Source organism: Bos mutus, chromosome 2, assembly GCF_027580195.1.
Source record: "Bos mutus isolate GX-2022 chromosome 2, NWIPB_WYAK_1.1, whole genome shotgun sequence".
NCBI classification, from domain to species: Eukaryota; Metazoa; Chordata; class Mammalia; order Artiodactyla; family Bovidae; genus Bos; species Bos mutus.
Window position 1 is genome coordinate 88,397,530 of NC_091618.1, and position 22,329 is coordinate 88,419,858.

The following is a 22,329-nucleotide window of genomic DNA, read 5'->3' on the forward strand; positions in this document are numbered from 1 at the left end:
AGTGATGCTTCCTAAGGCCCACTTGGCCTCATACTCCAGGATGTTTGGCTGTAGGTGAGTTACCATACCATCGTGGTTATCCTGGTCATGAAGACCTTTTTTGTGTAGTTCTTCCGTGTATTCTTGCCACGACTTCTTAATCTCTTCTGCTTTTGTTAAGTCCTTGCCCTTTCTTTCCTTCATTGTGCCTGTCTTTGCGTGAAATGTTCCCTTGGTATCTCTAATTTTCTTTGAGAGTCTAGTCTTTCCCATTCCGTTGTTTTTCTCTATTTATTTGCATTGTTTACTTAAGAAGGCTTTCTTATCTCTACTTGCTGTTCTCTGGAATTTTGCATTCAGTTGGATATCTTTCCCTTTCTCCTGTGCCTTTCACGTCTCTTCTTCTCTCGGCTATTTGTAAGCTTCCTCTGACAACCATTTTACCTTCTGGCATTTCTGTTTGTTTGGGATGATTTTGGTCACTGCCTCCTATGCAGTGTTACAAACCTCCATCCATAGTTCTTCATTCACTCTGTCTACCATATCTAATCCCTTGAATCTGTTTGCCACCTCTACTGTGTAATCATAGAGGATTTGATTTAGGTCACATCTGAATGATCTATTGGTTTTCTCTACTTTCTGCAACTTAAGTCTGAATTTTGTAGTAAGGAGCTGATCATCTGGGCCACAGTCAGCTCCAGGTCGTTTTTGCTGACTGTATAGAGCTGCTCCATCTTGGCTGCAGAGAATATAATGAATCTGATGTCTGTTTAGGTGCTAACTGACTCGTTTCTGACTCTTTGTGACCCTCCATGGACTATAGCCCACCAGGCTCCTCTCTGTTCATGGGATTTTCCAGGCAAGAATACTGGAGTGGATTGCCAATTCCTCCTCCAGGGAATATTCCCTACCCAGGGATCAAACTTGGGTCTCCTGCATTGCAGGTGGGATTCCTTACCTGCTGAGTCTCATTCTGTACACTGCTTATGTTTCATTTTATCGCGTTCTTCATTCTGACTTGCATTAGAGTTGGAATAAATTAAAAGAATAGAAAGTTCAACTGGAGGTGGTTGCCAGTTCAATTCAAGGAGGAGATTCCCAACAATTTAGACCTTTTGAAAAAGCTTTCTTTAAAAAAAAAAAGTTCTTTTTTATCTTAGCTGTGTTGTGTCTTCACTGCAGTGCACAGGGTCTTCACTGTAGTGTGGGCGCTTTCTCTAGTTGCAGTGTGCGGGCTTCTCGTGGAGCACAGGCTGCAGAGCTCTTGGGCTTCAGTAGTTGTGGTGCTGGGTTAGCCGTTCTGGGGCATGTGGGATCTTAGTTTCCTGGCCAGGGATTGAACCCACATCCCCTGCATTGGAAGGTGGATTCTTAACTACTGGACCGACCACCAGGGAAGTCCCTAAAAAGCTCACTTTCTAATATGACTCCCTCACCATACAGAACATTCATGTTTCGGGACTCCTGAGGTCAGGATTGAGTGTAGGTTCAAGAAGTTGAGGACGGCTTCTGCCACTAAGAGACATGACCTGAGAACTTCTCTAGGAATAAATTTTCATCTCTGAAATGAGGTAGATTGAACGACATATTTCGTCTGATTCTCACATTCCATGGCTTTGAAAACTTGAGAGAAAAGATGGCATGGAGCCAGAAAGAACTTTAGTTTCTCAGTTCTGGATAAGGAGTGGGTCTGACCATGTGTCTTGAATAATCAGGAAAGTTTTTTAGTCGGTCAGTGCCAACATATGTAGAGTTTACCCCAAACGTTGGTAAACTTTGTGTACAGGGACAGATAATACACATTTCTGGCTTTTCAGGCCATCTGATCTGTCACACATTCTAAATTCTGCTCTTGTTTCTTTCTGGATGCACCCTGTGGCAGTATCATAGTTTGCCAACCAGGGATTGAACCTGTGCCCCTTGTATTGGAAGCACAGAGTCAGAATTTACTGGACCACCAGGGAAGTCTTTAAATTCTGATCTTGTAGTGGGAAAGCAGTCACAGATGATTGAGATTTGGCTAACAGTTACTTTGATGACTCCTGGTTTCATTCTAAATACCTATTTTTCTAACTATCTCAAGTTAGGCAGAGAAATCAGTGGAAAAACACTATTAAGGCAATTTTATTAATTCCATGTACATAATATAACTAGTCTTTCATATCTAAAGATAACAGTCCAACCAGTTGTCATAATTTCATGGTCTACATACCTTAAGTTAATGGAGTGGATTTATAAAAGATACAAAAATATTTCACTGGCTTGGGAAAATGTGGTTTTGAGACTTCATTATGAGGAGGGATATAGGATGTGCTAGAGATTTTTCAAACCTCAAAGGCTGTTCAAAATTTATACTGTTAATAAAGTTCTTGCCTATTCTATACTTTATCTTCATTAAGAGCCTGAATTAGAGCAGATTTCTGTATTGACCATCTAGTGATGTCCATGTGTAGAGTCATCTCTTTTGTGGTTCGAAGAGGGTGTTTGCTATGACCAGTGCATCTCTTCGCAAAACTCTGTTAGCCTTTGCCGTACTTCATTTTGTACGCCAAGGCCAAACTTGCCTGTTACTGCAGGTATCTCTTGACTTCCTACTTTTGCATTCCAATCCTCTGTGATGAAAAGAATGTCTTTGGTGTTAGTTCTAGAAGTGTTCTACTTTTGTTTCTTTGGCATTAGTAGTTGGGAGCATAGACTTGGATTACTGTGATGTTGAATGGTTTGCTGGAATCAAAGGAGATCATTCTGTCGTTTCTGAGATTGCGCCCAAGTACCGCATTTTGGACTCTTTTGTTGACTGTGAGGGCTACTCCGTTTCTTCTAAGGGATTCTTGCCCACAGTAGTAGATATAATAGTCATTTGAATTAAATTCACCCATTCCAGCCCACTTTACTTCACTGATTTCTAAAACGTCAGTGTTTACTCTTTCCCTCTCCTGCTTAACCACGTCCAGTTTACCTTGATTCGTTGACCTAACATTCCAGGTTCCTATGCAGTATTGTTCCTTAGAGCATCAGACTTTACTTTCACCACTAGACACATCCACAACTGGGCGTTGTTTTTGCTTTTTTTTTTTTTTTTGACATTTTAATTTAATTTAATTTTTTAACTGTACAATATTATATTGGTTTTGCCATATATCAGCATGAATCCGCCACAGGTATACATGTATTCCCCATCCTGAACCCTCCTCCCTCCTCCCTCTCCGTACCATTGTAACATGTATAATATCATGTATGAAACAAGTCGCCAGTCCAGGTTCAATGCAGGATACTGGAAGCTTCTTCATTCTTTATGGAGCTGTTTCTTCCCTCTTCCCCAGTAGCATATTGGACACCTACAGACGTGAGCTCTCATCTGCAATGTCATATCTTTTTGCCTTATCATACTGTTCATGGGGTCCATTCAAAATTGTGGGGGTCTGTTCTAAATGTTAGTGAGTACCTCATCCTGATTTTTGTCAGTTCATAAAAAGAAGCAGTTGACTTCAGGGGCCCAGAAATGAATTTCTGGCCAAATTTAGAATTCAGCTTCTCAGAGCTAGACAATCCTTAAAGCTGATTTCATTTGAAATAGCAAATTTATTGCACACATCACTAAGAATATTTCAAGCAATAACTCTTAATAACCTGCCATATTGGTTGTTCTCTTTGTTAATGGGTGATAAAGCCTAACAGCCAAGAGAAGAAACTGTACCCCAAAAGTGAAATTTTGAAAATTTTAATTTCCTAGCAATTTTTCCTTATCTTTCATGCTCCTCTACCTTCTGTTTCCTCCTCATCCCACCCTCTGCCTCTGGTAACCACAAGTCTGATCTCTTTCTATGAGTTTGGGTTTTTTTTAGGTTCCACATAAAAGTGAAATCATACATTATTTGTCTTTCTTATACTTATTTCATTTAGCATAGTGCCTCAGATCCATCTATAATGTTGCACATGTTAAAAAAAATTTTTTTAAAGAAAATTAGTCTGTCACGTGAGTGCCTCTTTTTTTTTTAAGTCTGTTTTATTTCCAATGATTTGAAATGTCATTCTCATCATATATTTTGTACTTGAATTTATTTCTGGATTGTTAATTTTGTTCCATAACTTCTGATTATGCTGCCAAACTACCATGAGAATAAGTATTATCTTTTTTAATATATTTGTTAGTTTTATGTTTTAATATATATTTGTGACCCTTTGTTTTTAAAATAAAAAATTCTAGTTGCTATTTTAGTGTTCTGTTAAACTTTAAATCATATATGAATTAAAATTTATTTTCAGCTAAATCTCTAAAACCAATTTTTTTATGTCTGCTTATGAACTCTGGTCAGTGCTTTATATACTTCGGGAGTATTCTGTGGTCAAATATAAACACTATATAACTCCATGATTTCTCCTGAGTTTGAAGATTTTTTTTTTTCTTTTCTAGCCTTTAATCTAGACAATGAACAACCAGATTATGATATGGACTCAGAAGATGAGACCTTATTAAATAGACTTAACAGAAAGATGGAAATTAAGCCTTTGCAATTTGAAATTATGATTGACAGACTTGAAAAAGCCAGTTCGAATCAGGTACTGTGCCTTGTAAAAATGTCTCTTGTCTTAACATTTCATCTAACTAGCAGTTTTATTTTGCATTTTATTTAGACCTAAGTATATTACATTTTACTGTCATTTATATTATTTTACTGTCTCTTGAATTTCTTTTCCTAAGATCCTTTAATTTCTATTTACAATATTCCTTGACAGTTCAAGAAATACTTAAGCATACTGTCTTTGAATAAGAGTATGAAAAGTACAGTTCTGACTTTTTTCTTGTTTGGATATAAAAATAATACTAGTTACATTGTTATAATATCTTCTTGATCCTTTTCATAGAACTGTCTTTTTGACACTTCAGTAACTAAATTTGCTCAGTTGAGTTGCATTGGTAGTCATCTCACATCAATAAAGTTGCTCAGATTTGTATTAAGGTGCTTTTACCATTTAAGATTATTTTAGTTTTGCTTATTTATATAACATAGAAAATTTTAAGTGAAAGAATTATTTACAAAAAAGGAATTTTCTTTAGTGGAACATTCTATACATGATACAGGGACTGTAAAAACAGAACAGAGAATTGCTAAAGTGGAAAACTCTAAGGTTTGTTTAAAGCATTTCTACATGTGCATAGAAAATAAGAATGTGCAACAAAATGCCAGCAATGGTTATATTTAGGTACTGGAATTATTGGTGATTTTTATGTTCTTTTTCTTTGTTTTCCAAATTTATTATAATGAGCATGTATTGATATTACAGTTAAATTTTAAAAATAAAAGTAATAGTTGGTGTGCCTATGTGGTATATTAATATGCTAATTTTTATTAATGCAGTAAGAAGTTACTAATATAAATAAGCTTTTTACACTAGACTGTTAAAACTTTTCACTTGTTTAACTATACAAATTCATTATTTTCTCCCGACTTCCAAGTTAGTCCTTTAAATCCCTGAGGTATTACCAGCTCTTCAGAACATTTCCCACACTTATCCATTGTAGAATGACTTCACTGCATATTTAGCCTATCAGTCTCCCCACAACTCATTTTGATGGAAAGTAATATGAAGTATACTAACCCAAAAAATGCATTAAAACTGAATTTTATAAAATTCAACTTAATTGTATAAAAATTTAAAAAAAAAGAAAAAGAAAAGATGGATTATTTTGACTGAATTATTAATAGGTTTTGTATAGTAAAAGATCTCCTCTATGAAAAATAATTCTACTTGTATTTTTGAGAGGTTGTCTTTTCTTATTGGAAATTTGTTTTAATCATCAAGGTGAAACTCATTATAATTAGTCCTCACAGTTTTCCTAGGATTTTGATCACTGGCATCAGATATAGTTTCAGTTTTTCTTCTTTATGTGTAAATTTTCCTAGCAATCCTAAGGCTTGATCAGACTTGTGTTATTTCTACTGTTTTCCATGATTGCTCAGAAATTCTCATGGTGGCTGAAATTATGTCATCAGAAGCTTGCAGCGGTTTTTTCTGTAGTTTGCTTTCTTTCATTCAGTTAGTAATATTTATTTAATGTTCAAGTGAATAAGACAAGTGATAGAGGCTTTTCCTTTGTGAACTTACCATCTAAGTGAGTACAGGATAAACAAAAAACATGTCAACAATGCAATTAACTATCCACTATAATCAGTATCACCAACTCAATGGACATGAGTTTGAACAAACTCCAGAAGATGGTAAAGAACAAGGAAGCCTGGCGTGCTGCAGTTCATGGGGTTGCAAAGAGTCGGACATGCCTGAGCGACTGACCAACAACAATAATCAGCATCATCCTATTTCAGTTCTCTTTGCTCACATGCAAATTTCCAGGCCATAAAACAATTGACTAGGTTCTCAGAGCATAATAGTATCTACTTTCTGCAAAGAAGATGAAGGTGAAGGTTTTGCCATAGGAATAAAAAGGTGGTCTTATTAATAGAACCAGAGATTAAATAGAACCAAGCAAAAGCCAGACCTTATTCCAAGTGTCTGATCTGGGAATTCATGGGTTTCTTTATTTGCTCATTTTGCAAGGCAGTATAATACCAGAGTCCAGGGCAAGGAATCAAGTTTATGGTTAAACTGGTATTAGATTGGTAGAGAAAGACATAAAAGATGGACTGAGGCAAAAGCTTCTGCTGCCACTATTCTGTGGATACTGTTGCAATGAAGTTATTGAAAACTCCTGTTGCCAGCATCCGTGATTATTTTCAGCCCCCATCCTTTTGTCTTATTTGAGCTCTCATTTCTTAAAACTGTCATCACCTTTGGTCTTTCAAATATAGATCATTTCCTTTTGGTTTCCTTAATGATTTTTTATGACCATTTCTTCTAACTTTATTTTACTGGCTCCCTTTTCATTCAACTGCTGTGAACATTAAGGTTTCATAAAATTTTGTTCTTGGTATTCATATCCTGATTATTTGGGGGTTAATCACCTCATTGCGGATTTTTGTGTGTATTATAAAATACATATGCCTTTAGCCTTGACCTCTTTCTTAAGCCCCAGGATATTCTTTTTTCTCATCTTGTGCTGCCTTATGGATTCTCCATCTAGACCCACAGACCCTTAAGTTTAATCTTTCTAAAACTTAATCTCTTAACTTCAGATGATCTTATACTATATTCATTCTCTCTTCAGTGACTCCCAAAACTTAGGATCTTGTGGGTTTTTAAAACCCCTTATCTTTAGTTGCTAAATTTCTGACTCTTTGTTGTGCACCTATGTGTTCCTTGAATACTCAATCTTCAATGATCTCTTCTCTCATTTCTTCAGTCTTTTTCTTTTTGCCCAAAAATGTGCCAAGGGGCCCTATTTCCAAAAGAGCCCTTTCACTTGAGCCTGTCTTTCTCAATAAACTACCACCTTCTGTTTTTTGGCTTTTTTTTTAAATCACAGTTACATTTTCAAATTACACTCATTCCACATGCTAACAAGGTAATGCTCCTAATCCTTCAAACTAGGCTTCAACAGTATGTGAACTGAGAATTTCTAGATGTACAGATTTAGAAAAGACAGAGGAACCAGTAGTAAGTTGTCAACGTCCATTGGATCATAGAAAAAGCAAGGGAATTCCAGAAAAATATCTACTTCTGCTTCAGTGACTAGGCTAAAGCCTTTGACTGTTTGGATCACAACAAAATGTGGAAAATTCTTAAAGAGACGGAAATACCAGATCACCTTACCTGCCTCTTGAGAAACCTGTATGCAGGTCAAGAAGCAACAGTGAGAACTGGACATGGAACAACAGACTGGTTCAAAATTTGGAAGGGAGTGCATCAAGGCTGTATATCGTCATCTTGCTTATTTAACTTCTATGCAGAGTACATCATGTGGAATGCCAGACTGAATGAAGCACAATCTAGAGTCAAGATTGCTGGGAGAAGTATCAACAACCTCAGCTATGCAGATGATACCACTCTAATGGCAGAAAGTGAAGAGAAACTAAAGAGCCTGTTGATGAGGGTGAAAGAAGAGAGTGAAAAAGCTGGCTTAAAACTCAACATTCAAGAAACTAAGATCATGGCATCCCATCCCATCATTTCATGGCAAATAGATGGGAAAGCAATGAAACAGTGACAGACTTTATTTTCTTGGGCTCCAAAATCACTGCAGATGGTGACTGCAGCCATGAAATTAAAAGACGCTTGCTCCTTGGAAGAAAAGCTATGAACAACCTAGACAGCATATTAAAAAGCAGAGACATCACTTTGCCGACAAAGGTCCATATAGTCAAAGCTATGATTTTTCCAGTAGTCATGTACAGATGTGAGAGTTGGACCACAAAGAAGGCTGAGTGCTGAAGAACTGATGCTTTCAAACTATGTTGTTGAAAAGGATTCTTGAGGGTCCCTTGGACAGCAAGGAGATTAAACCAGTCAGTCCTAAAGGAAATCAACCCTGAATATTCATTGGAAGGACTGATGTTGAAGCTGACGCTCTAATACTTTGGCCACCTGATGTGAAAGGCTGACTCACTGGAAAAGACCCTGATTCCTGGGAAAGATTTAAGGCAGGAGGAGAAGTGAATGACCGAGGATGAAATGGTTGGATGGCATCACCGACTCAATGGATATGAATTTGAGCAAACTCAGGGATGAGAGTGAAGGCAAGGGAAGCCTGGCATGCACTAATACTCAGTTCTGAAGTTCTTACGTTGTTCTCTTATTAATTTGTGTCTCTTACCTTAATTCCCATATTGTCAGTTTCTTTAGGTACTGGATTTGTCTTAAAGTTTACTTTGTTATCTTACCCACAACCGATAGCACAAATGATGGACTGAGACTTGTTATTGGACTGTTGGGTAGTTGATATAGTAATGTTGGACTTACTGCTTAACTGGCTATTTTATATGTAAAAGCATTAATTTTTACATGTGTTTTATTCATTTGTGTATTAAATATTAAATTTATGCATTTATTGAAATTTCTAAACCATGAATTTTGTATATGTGTGCATGCTCAGTCATGTCTGACTGTTTGCCACCCCATGGACTGTAGCCTGCCAGGTTCCTCTGTCCTGGAATTTTCCAGGCAAGAATAATGGATTGGGTTGCCATTTCCTCCTCCAGGGGATCTTCCCTACCCAGGGTTCGAACCCGTGTCCCCTGCATCTCCTTTATTGTAGGCGGACTCTTTACCATTGAGCTACCAGGGAAGGCTGAGTTTTGTATGTAAGCAAAGTAAATGATCTTTGTTCTCATGGAGCTAGTTGCAGTCTGTTGTTTTTCAGTCACTCGGTTGTGTCTGACTCTTTGCAACCTCATGGACTGCAGCACGCCAGGCTTCCCTGTCCTTCACTCTCTCCCTGAGTTTGCTCACTTATGTCCATTGAGTTGACGATGCCATCCAACCATCTCATCCTCTGTCGCCCCCTTCTCCTCCTGCCCTCAATCTTTCCCAGCATCAGGGTCTTTTCCAATGAGTCGGCTCTTCGCATCAGGTGGCCAGAGTATTGGAGCTTCAGCATCAGTCCTTCCAATGAGTATTCAGTCTAAAAGAAGAATAATTTTTATCTCCCATCCCTTACCCTCAAAATAAGTAAGTCAAGTAAGTCAGAGCTGTCTTGGAAATCATAAATTTATCACAGATCCCTTTGCCAATTAAATAGTAGTTTCCACTGCTTTCTAGTGGGTGAAGTGCTAAATGGCAGAACTTTTATCTTAGGATATAAAAGTAGTGGGATTCTGTTTTTGTGGATTTTCAATCATGTGGTTTAATTTGTGGCTATTTTATCTGTAAATAGATCTTGCCAGTCAAATTTAATGTTGTCACCATGATAGTAGAGAGGCACTGATACTGGTTGCCCTAGAATAACTAAAGCTAATTTTTACAGAATGAGTAAAACCAAAATTATCCAATAAAATAAAAGTTGGTCATCAGTCGAGTTCAGTCGCTCAGTCGATATAACAATATGAAAACAGCAGTTGACTGAGAAAATACAGTTAACCCAGAAAAGTAATGTCAGGATGTTTAAACTGTGTATTGGGTTCTTGTTACCTCAGCTATAAAGAGGGTACTTAACCACCAGGCAGGACATTTCTAGCAGGAGCAAGAAGCACCAAGAGAAGAAAATCTGAGGCATTGTTTTAATCTCCTGACATCTCTTGCAGAAAGATAGGAAGCAGTGTTATTTTGATAACACTGTATAGGCAATTCACCATGATTCTGCGGGTTGATGGAAAGAGATTATGTTCCTCCCCACTCTAGGATTAGATTAAGTTCTTGATTTAATCAGTGAAGGTTATAAAATTTTATCAGAAGCAGAATGACCAGAGTTGAAGCACATGCAACATGTCACAGCACTGTTCCCCTTGGTCCCCAGAGCTACCAGTTATGCTACGAAGCCCCAAGCATGTGGTGGAATTTTATTAGATCAGAAAACTCTGTTCTTATTCTTCCACCATCCTTATAGACTTTGAAAGTATGCATCATCATTCCACAGAACTTCAACAGTAGGAGAGTGTCCACTTCAGGCTGATGTTTGGAAAATATTCGTTCTTTTGGTTTGGTCTCATGTTTCAGGCTCTGGCTGTCCTCTTTAGAGACCATGTTACTCAGTCTCTCAGATGCACTTAAGCTGACTCCACTGAGACTGAATAAACCAAACAATGGCCATTTATAATTGTATTGCACTAAAAGTAACTGTCACACGGACTGGAATACTTGAGTTGATATTGTCAGTGTAGTCTCTTCCTGTAGTCACACCATCTTGGCAGCCAAATTATAATAAGAAACCAACTAATTAGCTCTAGTAGTCACCATCATAGGACTAAAAGTCCAAATGATCATTGTCCAAATGATTGTTACATTTATTGCATCAAGTAATACCAATATGAGAAATCAGATCATATTAAAAATACGTTTTGTAAGTCATACTTTCTTCAAATGAATTAATACAACCACCAAATTGATTAGTATGCTGATCTTAAAATTTCAGTGATATTTCCCCCCCATTTCCAAGTTTTAGGAGATATTTCAGTTTGTTTTGAAAATGAATCTTCATCTCTAAAGTAATAAAAGTAAAAAGATTTGGGTACCACTACTTCAGTAGGCATTCACAGCCCTAAAACTCCATAATATTTTTCTAAGCTTCACTACAAATGGATCTTTGTAACCCCTAATCCATCTTGTTAGCCTCTGTGATCTTCGCAAAGAGCAGGGAAACAGATGTGACCAAGCAAATTTTTACAAACTTTACTTTTGAGATAATATCAACATATGTTGGCTGCATTGATAAAGGAGAGAGAGATCTCTGAGATGCCACTGTCCCAGACATGACATTGTCATCAGAAAGATGAATATTGAGAATAAGGATTCTCTAGTATTTAATCAGCTTTGTAGAGAAATTGTTTTGTATGTGACTGGTACAAAAAATTCAAGATTGTATAGTGTTGAAAATTCTGGAAACATGCTCAGTTTGTCCTTTTCAATTTCAGAGAAGTCATGTGTGTATTCAGTTAGCAATATATTAGAAAGTATTCATCATTTATTTTGGAGGGAGGTAAAAAGAAACCACCTGTAAATTCTATTTTCTGTTGAAAAACAGAAACGCTTAATGATGCTAGTAGACGAAGACTAAGTAGGTCCTCCAGTGTGTGGAATCACAGAGTATCAGAATTTCGAAGGACTCTGGATATCTCTAGTTCAAGACTTACTGTAGACTTCTCATTAATTCAGGCTTCTTAAATATTTTAAGTGGTGGAACTCACTACCTCTTAGGGCAAATTTCTAATTTTGGTAAATCTTACTAATAAATTCTTTGTTAGATTGAATTGAATTGTGCTTTTTGCCATCATGATACCTGATCATAACTGTTAGACTGATCACATTTTTTTCCTGTAGACAAAGTTTAATCTTTAAATGTTTTCCCCAAGGATTGTAATTAATGACAGTTTTTATTTTTTATTTAGCTTGTAACACTTCAAGAAGCAAAACTGCTGCTAAACGAAGATGATTACCTTATTAAAGCTGTATATGACTACTGGGTGAGAAAACGTAAAAACTGCAGGGGACCATCCCTCATTCCTCAGATAAAACAAGAGAAAAGAGATGGCTCTACCAACAATGACCCTTATGTTGCCTTTCGGAGGAGAACAGAAAAAATGCAAACTCGAAAGGTAATATGCAAATTAGGTTTAACTGAATGTACCTAGATAGTATTTAAGACCAATATTTTTTTTTCTGCCTATAGCTTGAGTAATTTTGAGTAATTTGGACATAAAGTGACGCTAATGACATTGTTGAACTTTATATTAGAAAGCCTGCTCTTCAGTAACCTCTATCCTCCAGTTGTTTGCAATGTTTGTTTAATGTTTGTTTAATACCAATGAGCTTTATAAATCTATTGATTACATCATTTTAGGGTTGCAGTTGAAGTGATATGAGGAAATTCATGTTATGAGGAAACAGGAGTTTTGAGTTCTTCAGTAAGCTGTACATTCTATACGTATCTTCTATTTGGAAGCTTAAGAGTTCCTTTGAAACCATATTCTAAATCATGAATGTAAAAAAGGACTTTACTCCCTCTAACTACTGTGGGGTCATGGGAAGTTGGTAAAGGTTCATTTTCAAGCCTGTTCTGCTAACAGTCACAAGTAAGACAGTAAGACGGCAAAATCTTTTTCCCCTTTTCTGAACTGTCAGTTGTGTCAGATTTCAAATTGACAAACTTGTCCTCACCTAGCTTTCACAAGCAAGATGAGCCAGAATTCTAAGAGAAACTGGGTCTCATGCTGTGAAATGATACGGTAAAGAAGAAAACGTTATTTTAGAGGGGGTAGTCACTGTCTTCCACTTCTCATAATTAATAATAAACACCAGACGCAGTAACACATTCTGTAACGTTGTAGAATATTAGGAACATGCAAACGTAAAAAACGGAAGGAATTGTAATTGGAGGTCCAGCGTTTTCTCTGGATTCCTGTTTCTCCAAACATGGAGTGCTTGTCCTTGTCAGCTGTTAATATAACAGCTGTGAAGCATAACAGCTGCCAGGGATAGTATATTTAGGGGAAACTCTTCTGCTTAACAACTAGTTTTTATAACTATTTCTTGGATTTCCCAAATGTAGAGGACCTTCCCTAACCCAGACTGAGTTTTCAATTTGGTGTTTTGGTTTTTGGCTACGGAGATATTAGATATTTCATGAAGATTAATGCCTTGTTTAGAAAAGACTATATGAGATAAGTTTGTAAATACAGTAAGGTTTTATAAATTTAGATATGAGGAAGGAGAGGTTTATCTGAATTATTGAAAAATCTGAATTTCCAATTTTTAAGAGAAATATAATTGGTTCAGATGTATTGCAAAACAGCAATATATTTTGAAGGAAAAGTACTGTTGGGTTTCTTTTAATGGATAAGCATGAATACTTAAGATAGCAGTATTATTGACATAAAAAAACAATATTCCTAATACTTAAATGTGTTTTATTCTTACATAAGTTAAATCACTGTTTTCTAACCAGCACATTTTGCGAATTGCTAGAAACAAGTTCCTGTGTTTAGGCATTTCTCCATTGTATAATAACTAGGCCAGCATTTTCCTGACGCTGTGATTCCTAACCTTCCTCTTATCTGTTATTTTCTTATTCATCTCTAGCATGGTACATTTTCTTTTTCAATGGTCTTTTTATTTCTCTGTCTTTAGTTGTGGGACCAGAGACTATTCCCCTTCACATATACTATTGTTTCTTGGAAATGTCTGAGTTTTAAAATGAGAAAATTGGGAAAGCAGTCGAGAATGAGTACCCTAGGTGTTCAAGAGGTGGTTGGGCACTGGGATATGCAAAAAATGAATACTAGTTCACAGAGGTTCTCTGCTTCCTTTCCTATTCCCACAAACTTAAAAACATTCCAGAGGGGGTAGCTATATAAATAGCTGCTGCAAAGGCTAGAGTAAAGGACTTCTGAAATATTTGCTTAGAAGTCTAGAACTTAATTTTAATCATTAAACTAATGTTTAGTTTGTGAGTGCTTAAGTGCTTTAGGACATTCTTAAGTGAGATGGTGTTAAGGTGCCGGCGTGTCTGAATGCACTGACTGGGAAGGCTTGAATCAGCGTATACATTTATGTGTTTAACCCACAGGTAAAACTGTTAACATGTGTGCCTTCGTTCTCTCCTCCTGTGTGGCCCAGGTGAAGCAAGATAGGCAGGAGAACAAACTTCCAGGGTGGTGCTTCTCAGTCTGGCTGCACATAACAATCACTTGTGAATTAGCCTTGGTTTACAAAGATCTATAGTTAACTATAAATTACAGCAGTTTGAGAACTGCTTCCCTAGAGATTTGGCAGTTGATCAAAACTGTAATATTTAACTGGAATAGGAAGACAGGAATTTGCTCTAAACAGAGTTGGTTGTGGAGAAGGGTAAAGGGAATGAGTAAATTTGAATATAGGAAGTAGACAATCTTAAAAGCACAGAAAAGATGTCACTATGAACTTACAGATTTTAATATTGCTGCAGCTAGAAATAGATATAAATCTGTGCGATGTACATAAATGTATTATAGGCTTATTTCCTAGCTCTGTTCACTTAGAGCGTCTAGAAGCAATTAGTGGACTATAGCCCACGAGGCTCCTCTGTCCGTGGGGTTTTCCAGGCAAGGGTACTGGAGTGGTTTGCCATTTCCTTCTCCATCAACCTAGTACCTTACATAAAGCTAAAATCATGACTGCCTGAGTTGGTCAGGTTATAAACCACAGTTCCTCCTCCCCCGCTGCTGGCCCACCACCATTTAGCCTTCTTGTGAAGACAATGTAAGAAATGGTCTTCAAGCCAAGAGACAGAAATGTAACTGTTCTAAAACCGTGAGGAAACCTCAAGATCTGGTTTTGACAGAGATGAATAGTGAACGAGGCCCAGATTACATAAGACTCCAAAAATTCACGAAGAAGTTATCTGAAAGGGAAGAAGCTATGTAGCTGGTATTTTGTTGTTGTTTAGTCGCTAAGTTGTGTCTGACTCTTTGTGATCCATGGACTGGAGCCCACCAGACTCCTCCGGGATTTCCCATATAGAAGCAACTAGAGTAGCATGTAAAAATACTGTTTTCCTTTAAGGAAACCAGGGCTCCTTAAAAAAAAAAATGGTTGATTTCAGGTCTGGTACTAGGAAAGCATACAGGTAAATTTGGAACATTCTGCTTTGCCAGAATATAAAAATGTGATGAAAGAATGTTGGAGCTGTGTCAGAAAGCCTCAAGAGCCAGCTTAAATTAGAGTGACTCTGCTGATCACATCTGGGGAAGTTTGTATGTCACAATAAGGAGAGTAATGGATTATAACTCATAAAGTAACCCATGCATCCATACTGATATAAATGTATGGATGGATGATAGATAAAAGAGAATGCTTTTCTTTACCATAGATTTCCAACTTACAAATGTCAGTGAAATGATGGTGTTCATTTGGCAACTACCATTGTCTCTGGCAAAAGTTAGAATTAACGGATGATAAACTGATGGGGGGAATTTGATTATATAAAGTCCCATAGTGTACTTTTTAATTAAAAAAAGAAAAGAAAAATAGTAATTTGACTAGAGAAGCCTGGCAAGCACCATCTTAATCGAGTGATCAAAGTTAACATCAGCAGTAATCCGACAAATAGGTATCATTTAGCTCCTGGTATCATGAGCAAGGGACACAGTTTCACTTCTGTAATGGTCATACCAAAAGTTCACAACCCCAATTTAAATGTGGAAAAACATCAAAGAAACCCAAATTAACGAACATTCTACAAAAAATAAATGGCTTCTACACTTCAAAACTGTCAAGGTCATGATCACGATAGAAAGTCAGAGTAAGTATTCCAACTTATAGAAGATTAAAGAGACATGGACCATAAAGAAAGCTGAGCGCCAAAGAATTGATGCTTTTTAACTGTGGTGTTGGAGAAGACTCTTGAGAGACTCTTGGCTAGCAAGGAGGTCAAACCAGTCAATCCTAAAGGAATTCAACCCTGAATATTCATTGAAAGGACTGATGATGAAACTGAAGCTCCAGTACTTTGGCCATCTGTTTTGAAGAGCCAACTCATTAGAAAAGACCCTAACGCTGGGAGAGATTGAAGGCAGGATAAGAAGGAGGTGACAGAGATGAGATAGTTAGATGGCATCACTGACTCAATGGACATGAGTTTGAGCAAACTCTATGAGATAGTGAAGGACAGGGGAACCTGGTGTGCTACAGTCCATGGAGTCGCAGTCGGACACAACTGAGCAACTGCACAACAGCCAAAGAGACATGACAGCTAAATTCAATTTTAATCCTGAATCAGATCCTAGACTGGGAAAGAATTTTTATTAATAATAAATTTTAATAATAAAAATTATTATTTCCCACCAATGACCTTTATAGCAACATTATATAAATATAGGAAATCTATATACTAACTGTTGTATTTCTGGTTGTGAAGGACATTAGTGGGTCAATTGGTGAAATATGAGGAGAGTCTATAAATTAGATAATAGTTTTTATATCAGTTAATTTCCTGATTTTGATAATGTTACTGAGATTGTATAAGAGACTGTCATTATTCTTAGAAAATATACATTAAAGTGTTTAGGGGATGAAGGCATTATATCTTCAACTTGAAAAATATTTAAAAATACTGTTGCTAATAAGTTATGTATGTATGTGTTTATATACATACATGTATGTGTGTCATAGTCCATTTGTGCTATTGTAACAAAAATACATAGACTGGGTGGCTTAAACAATGAATATTTATTTCTCAGTTCTGGAAGTTGGGAAGTCCAAGATCCAGGTATTATCAGACTCGGTGTCTATTGAGGGCCCGCTTCTTGTTTCACGGATGGTCCTTTTGCTGTGTCCTCACATGGCAGAAGGGGCAAGAGAGTTCTCTGGGGTCTCTTTTATAAGGGCACTGATCCATTCATGAGGACTCACAAAGCCCTCACCTCCAAATAAAAATCACATTGGATGGTTAGGATTTCAACATATGAATTTTCAGGAGATGCAAATGTTCAGTCTGTAACAATGTGTATATACATCATAGAGATATATAAAGCAAATATAACATATTAACCTTTGGGGAATCTGGATGAAGATAATATGGGAATTTTTTATACTATTTTTGTAGCTTTTTTGTAAATCTGAAATTATTTCACAATAAAAGGTAAAAGTAGAAGAAAGGGCAGGAGTGGGGTAAAGAAAACTTAGGGAAGCTACTTATTTGGGCCTCGAGAGAGCAGGAGATGAATGAGTAAGAAGGGGCAGAAGTGCAGAGTCCAAGCGGAACATGGAGTGAGGAGGAGGACAGCTGGAAAAGGTGCTGGTGCACTTTTTCTTCAGCTGCTGTTATTTATCTTTGGGACTTACATTTCTTTCATTCTTAGACTTTAAGCCTTTTGAGGATAGAAGACATGTGTAATACTTTTTACAGAGATCAATACTAAAGTATTCAAGTATTTTGTACTTTAATATTTGCTCTTGGTTATGTTCATTTTTTTTCAATCATAAGGTGCAGCTGCTGCCTGGTTACAAAATATTTTGCTTAAAACTGTGCTTTAGATTTTTGTCTTTTGTCACATATATTACTGAAGGGGGAAAGTGATGTATTTCCTTTGGATAAGATTAAAGAGGATTTATTATTAATAACATAGTATTTTTTAATATTCAGTATGCACTGCCTTAATGAGATTTAGTGTAAGTAATGTTTTATAGGTAATGATTAATTTTTAAATACAAGAAACTACGCAAAAGAAAACAGTAAAACTTTGTATCTTCTTCAAGTTTTATTTTATCTTTTATAATCCTCCGATACGAAACTTGGCTTTCTTTGGGTTCAGATTTCTAATGTCACATTGCTTTATTAAGTCAAGTATGGAAAGCTTGCTTAAATACAGTCTGAACATATAGAATGAGGAGTGGCAGTGGTCTATTTTTAAACAGATAGTTCCACACCTAATAGAAAGTAAGAATTCTGTGGCTATTTGATTGAACAAAATATTTTTATTAACAGTAACTTTTAGATGCAGATGATGCGGGTAATTATAACTGAGCCTTCTCTAGTTATTAGTTAGAACTTTTACCTGTGAGTTAGTTCAAGTTACTTTTGACACTTCAAAGTAAGAATTTATAATGAAATTCAGACCTTTACTAGTAGATCTCTTTTTCTACTCTGCAGTGAGGTTATACTATATTCAGCATGGTAATTCCATTCCTTGAGATCCTTTATATTCTGTAATCTATTTTATATCTGAGTTTTTTTTTTTTTTTAAACTTTACAATATTGTATTGGTTCTGCCATATATCGAAATGAATCCGCCACAGGCATATACGTGTTCCCCATCCTGAACCCTCCTCCCTCCTCCCTCCCCATACTATATCTGAGTTTTTAAAGTGAAGCTTTGCTTTTCATTGTGAATCTTTACACTGTAGTGTATTGAACTGTCCAGCCATGATTAGAAGGCTGAAAGGATAGCAACTCAGTTTGGCTATTTTTAGATAACCTTGATTTGACAGAACTGTTTCTCTCTGTCATTGAAAAAGACCTTATAACAATAAGAAAAGATCACATTTTTTGATATAGTAGTTTTTGTTTCAGGCAGACTTTAAAAATTTTATGTTGGAATTATCCCATCTGTGTCATTCCATCTTTTCAACAGCTGGCAACTTTTTTTTCTGAATATTTATTGAGATATTTGCTTTTTTTTGTTTTTAGTTAAATAGCTTGTCTTAATGTAATTGCTGTTTAGATGTGTGTGTGTGTGTGTGTGTGTGTGTGTTTAACATTTTGCTTTTATAGAATGAATTTAGGTCTGATAAGATTTTGATGAATGAGGCTGGAAATCTGGACAGTTGGATTTATTCTTTTAAACTTATTATTTTAAATAGAATCGAAAGAATGATGAAGCCTCTTATGAAAAGATGTTGAAACTGAGACGAGAATTTAGTAGAGCCATAACAATTTTGGAAATGATTAAGAGAAGAGAGAAAACAAAACGAGAATTATTGCACTTAACCTTAGAAGTTGTGGAAAAAAGGTAACATTGCTATTCTTACATACCAGTAATGCTTCAGTCAAATGAAAGGCAAAATGTAACCAAATTTCAGCTTTATAACTATTGAAATTGATTATCTAACAATATCTACATTTTTTGAAAATTGTGATTGCTAGTTTTTGCTTTTTGTTTTTAAACCATTAAGTTGCCAGTTTGGGTTGCAAATTTGGGAGATATTTTTGTGAATAGTATAGATCCTCTGTTACACTTAATTTCTTGTTGTTGCAGAATTATTTAACTGTATTTAGAAAAGAACTTGGAGATCGTATTAAAGTTTCTATTAAACACAATTTGAGAGAAATAAATGTTTAATTGATTTTTTTTTTTTTTTTTGATTAGTTAGGAAATACTTGTTTCGGTGCATTTTGAAAAGGTATTCACCAATGTAATAATCCTTTTCCTGAAAATATGAAATGTATGAAGAGTCCATCTTCTGTGTATCTTAGAGATTAGGAGAGTTTTGTTTTTACTAAATCCCAAATATGAGCTTCTTTATTCCCATGCGTTTTCTCTCTTAAGAATAATCTGATTAATTGTTGGCTCTGTCTGATTAGTTGTGTTCCAAGTAAATGATGTATCATTGGTTTTTTATTTCTTTTTTATTTTTGAACTGTAACATTTTCTTATATATTATTTCCTTTTCAAGATATCATTTAGGAGACTATGGTGGTGAAATCCTTAATGAAGTGAAGATCAATAGATCAGAAAAAGAATTATATACCACTCCAGCAACTCTTCATAATGGAAATCATCACAAAGTCCAAGAATGTAAAACTAAGGTGAGTATCTTCTGGGGAGAAGCATGTATGATAATATTGACTGGACATTTGGTTTCTGAAATTGTCTTATAATCGTTTGGTTAAGAAGGAAGATTACTAACATGTTTGAGTTCCTACTTTTTGCACTTTGCTAGGATTTTTTATATGCATGTTGATTAATCTTACAACATCCCTTTGAGGTAGATTTTTACCTCTGTGTGACTTTTAGATCATATAGTTATTAAGTGGCAGGTTTAAGATTTTGAGTCTAGGTCTAACACCAAAAACCATGTGTTTTCAACTGTGCTATCTTGTATCCCTACAGAATAATGGTAATTACAGCTTAGTTATTATCACTGCCTTAGCAAATCCTGCATTGTGATGGCAGGCATCAAAATTAAACCTTTCTTCATTGAGACTGTTCAAAGTTACTGTCCTCACTATTGCCATAACCAGCATTTATCAGTTGCTGTTTATCTTGACTTGAAAAAGTCCTATAACTTCTAGAACTCTATAGAGACTAGTAATTAGTTTCTTAGACTGAAGAGTTATATTTATTCATTATTCACTTGGTGTATAAACGCATTCAGTTGAGAAATGCAAAAATTAGTAAAACCTTTGAAGAGCTTAGATTTTTACAAAGAAACAGGTTATTGGCTGAGTTTTTAGACAGTAGAGCTCTACTATGTAGCAGGATTTTTAAAATGGCTTAGGATGTTTGTGGAAAATTCATCTTTTAAAAATGTGCACAATCCTCATTTTTCATGGGTTCTTTCTTAAAGGTCAAGGAAGAATGGAGTAGGGAGACTCCTCCATTATTCAACTGTGTCAATTCAAACACCAAAGTTCTTTCTTATTAATCACAGGCATCTGGCCCACCTACCCTTTAAATCACACTTACTTTGCAATAAACTAGACAATAAATGTCATTTTGTACATTATTTTTTTAAATCTAGTTCTAAATCAATGCTTTTCCTAGGAATATTACTGATAGGCATAGAATATGAAAATCTCAACCCCAAATTAGTGCAGAATCAGCCATTGTTATATATTGATTCTTAATCTTAGATCACCTCTAAGATTAAACACCCACACTATTTAAATACTAATTTTAGAAATATGATTGCATTTCACATAGTTAACTATGTTTCCTTTGTCACACATCCTACTTTAAAATATAAGTAATTTCTGAGAAGTTGGGGATTTCTTTTTGATGTCATAGCCATGCCCATTGTATGAAAGCATTTATATCTCAATAACTCAGTGTTTCAGCAATGTTTTCATCATGTATAACATTTTTGACCCTAAAGTAGTTTTAATGAAAATCTGAGCTACTTGAAAAAATGTAAAACTTCCTAAATACTTTTACACTTTGTTAGCACTTGTAATTTGATGCTTAGAACAGTCATTTTCAAACTTTTTAAAGTAGATTCTTATTTATTAAAAGGAATGCTAGTATATTAAAACAGAAACAGCTGCTCTGTTGTGGATAGCTGGGTTCTAGACTCCACCCATCAGTTAAGTCTCTGCCAGACAGCCTCTTGCGTGCCACCAAAGAACTCTGGGGTACTTGAAGACAGTTTGATTCTTGTTCAGCTAAGGTGGTAATTAATTCTGAAAAGTGAAGGTTTTTCCCCTAATTAATAAGCTTTTCTGTCTCAGAAAAGTTATTCTACATGTAGGTATTTTTAAAAATTAGAAATAAACATAGAAATGAATTAATGAATTTATAATCTAATTCAAGTCATTTAAAAAATAAAAATAGTTAATTTTCATCATTAATCAGTAGACTTAAATAAAATTAAAATAGAATTTAAATATGTTTTAAATACTGGATTGCATAATAAAGAGTAATTTTTAAAAATCACTAATATCTTAAAGTATTGATAACAACATAAAAAAGTAAATTTAAATGTCAGTTATTTTTCACTGTAATCTGTGAACACAAAGCACTTTTTAGCTTATCATCACATAATAGTTTCTGCATATTAAAACCAGAAAATAAAGTCACCTCCTGGGTAAAAATGTATGTTTTTTCAAAGAGCAGTATAGTTTTTTATGATTTCTAAAATGATTTTCATTTCTTCCTTTTGGGGGAAAAATCATCATGTAAACAGCACCCGCATCATTTGTCTTTGAAAGAAGAGGCTTCTGATGTGGTTCGTCAAAAGAAGAAGTACCCAAAGAAGCCTAAAGCAGAGGCTGTGCTAACATCTCAACAGCCCACTCCTGAGACCTTGCCTGTGATCAATAAGAGTGACCTTAAGCAATATGACTTTCACAGCTCAGAGGAAGATGAATTTCCACAGGTGCTTGTTTTAAAACTATTTTACAGACATTTTCTTCTAGTCTTTTATATTGCTCTATTTTAAAACATAATATATTAGAGTTTTGATTCTTGCTTTCTTCACTTAATGTTATAACATAAACGTTTTCCACATTATTTATGTAGTTACTGAAATGGTTTTTGCTTTGTTATTTTCTATCAGTTGAATATATTTTATTTCTTTTGTGTAGCATTTAGGTGGTTTTAAGCTCTC

The 22,329-nt window shown here is 35.5% G+C and overlaps 1 protein-coding gene across 2 annotated transcripts in view; it reads left to right on the forward strand.

Moving 5' to 3' along the window:
* Positions 1 to 22,329, forward strand: part of EPC2 (enhancer of polycomb homolog 2) — a 128,286-nt gene that overhangs the window by 81,994 nt on the left and 23,963 nt on the right. Inside the window, exons 3-7 of one of the 2 annotated variants that reach the window (XM_005895068.2) lie at positions 4,394 to 4,539; positions 11,916 to 12,122; positions 18,865 to 19,013; positions 19,678 to 19,810; positions 21,907 to 22,098. In XM_005895068.2, coding sequence (XP_005895130.1) covers positions 4,394 to 4,539; positions 11,916 to 12,122; positions 18,865 to 19,013; positions 19,678 to 19,810; positions 21,907 to 22,098 — 827 coding nt within the window. The remainder of the gene's footprint in view (positions 1 to 4,393; positions 4,540 to 11,915; positions 12,123 to 18,864; positions 19,014 to 19,677; positions 19,811 to 21,906; positions 22,099 to 22,329) is intronic. The other variant, XM_070390166.1, reaches the window with a different exon arrangement.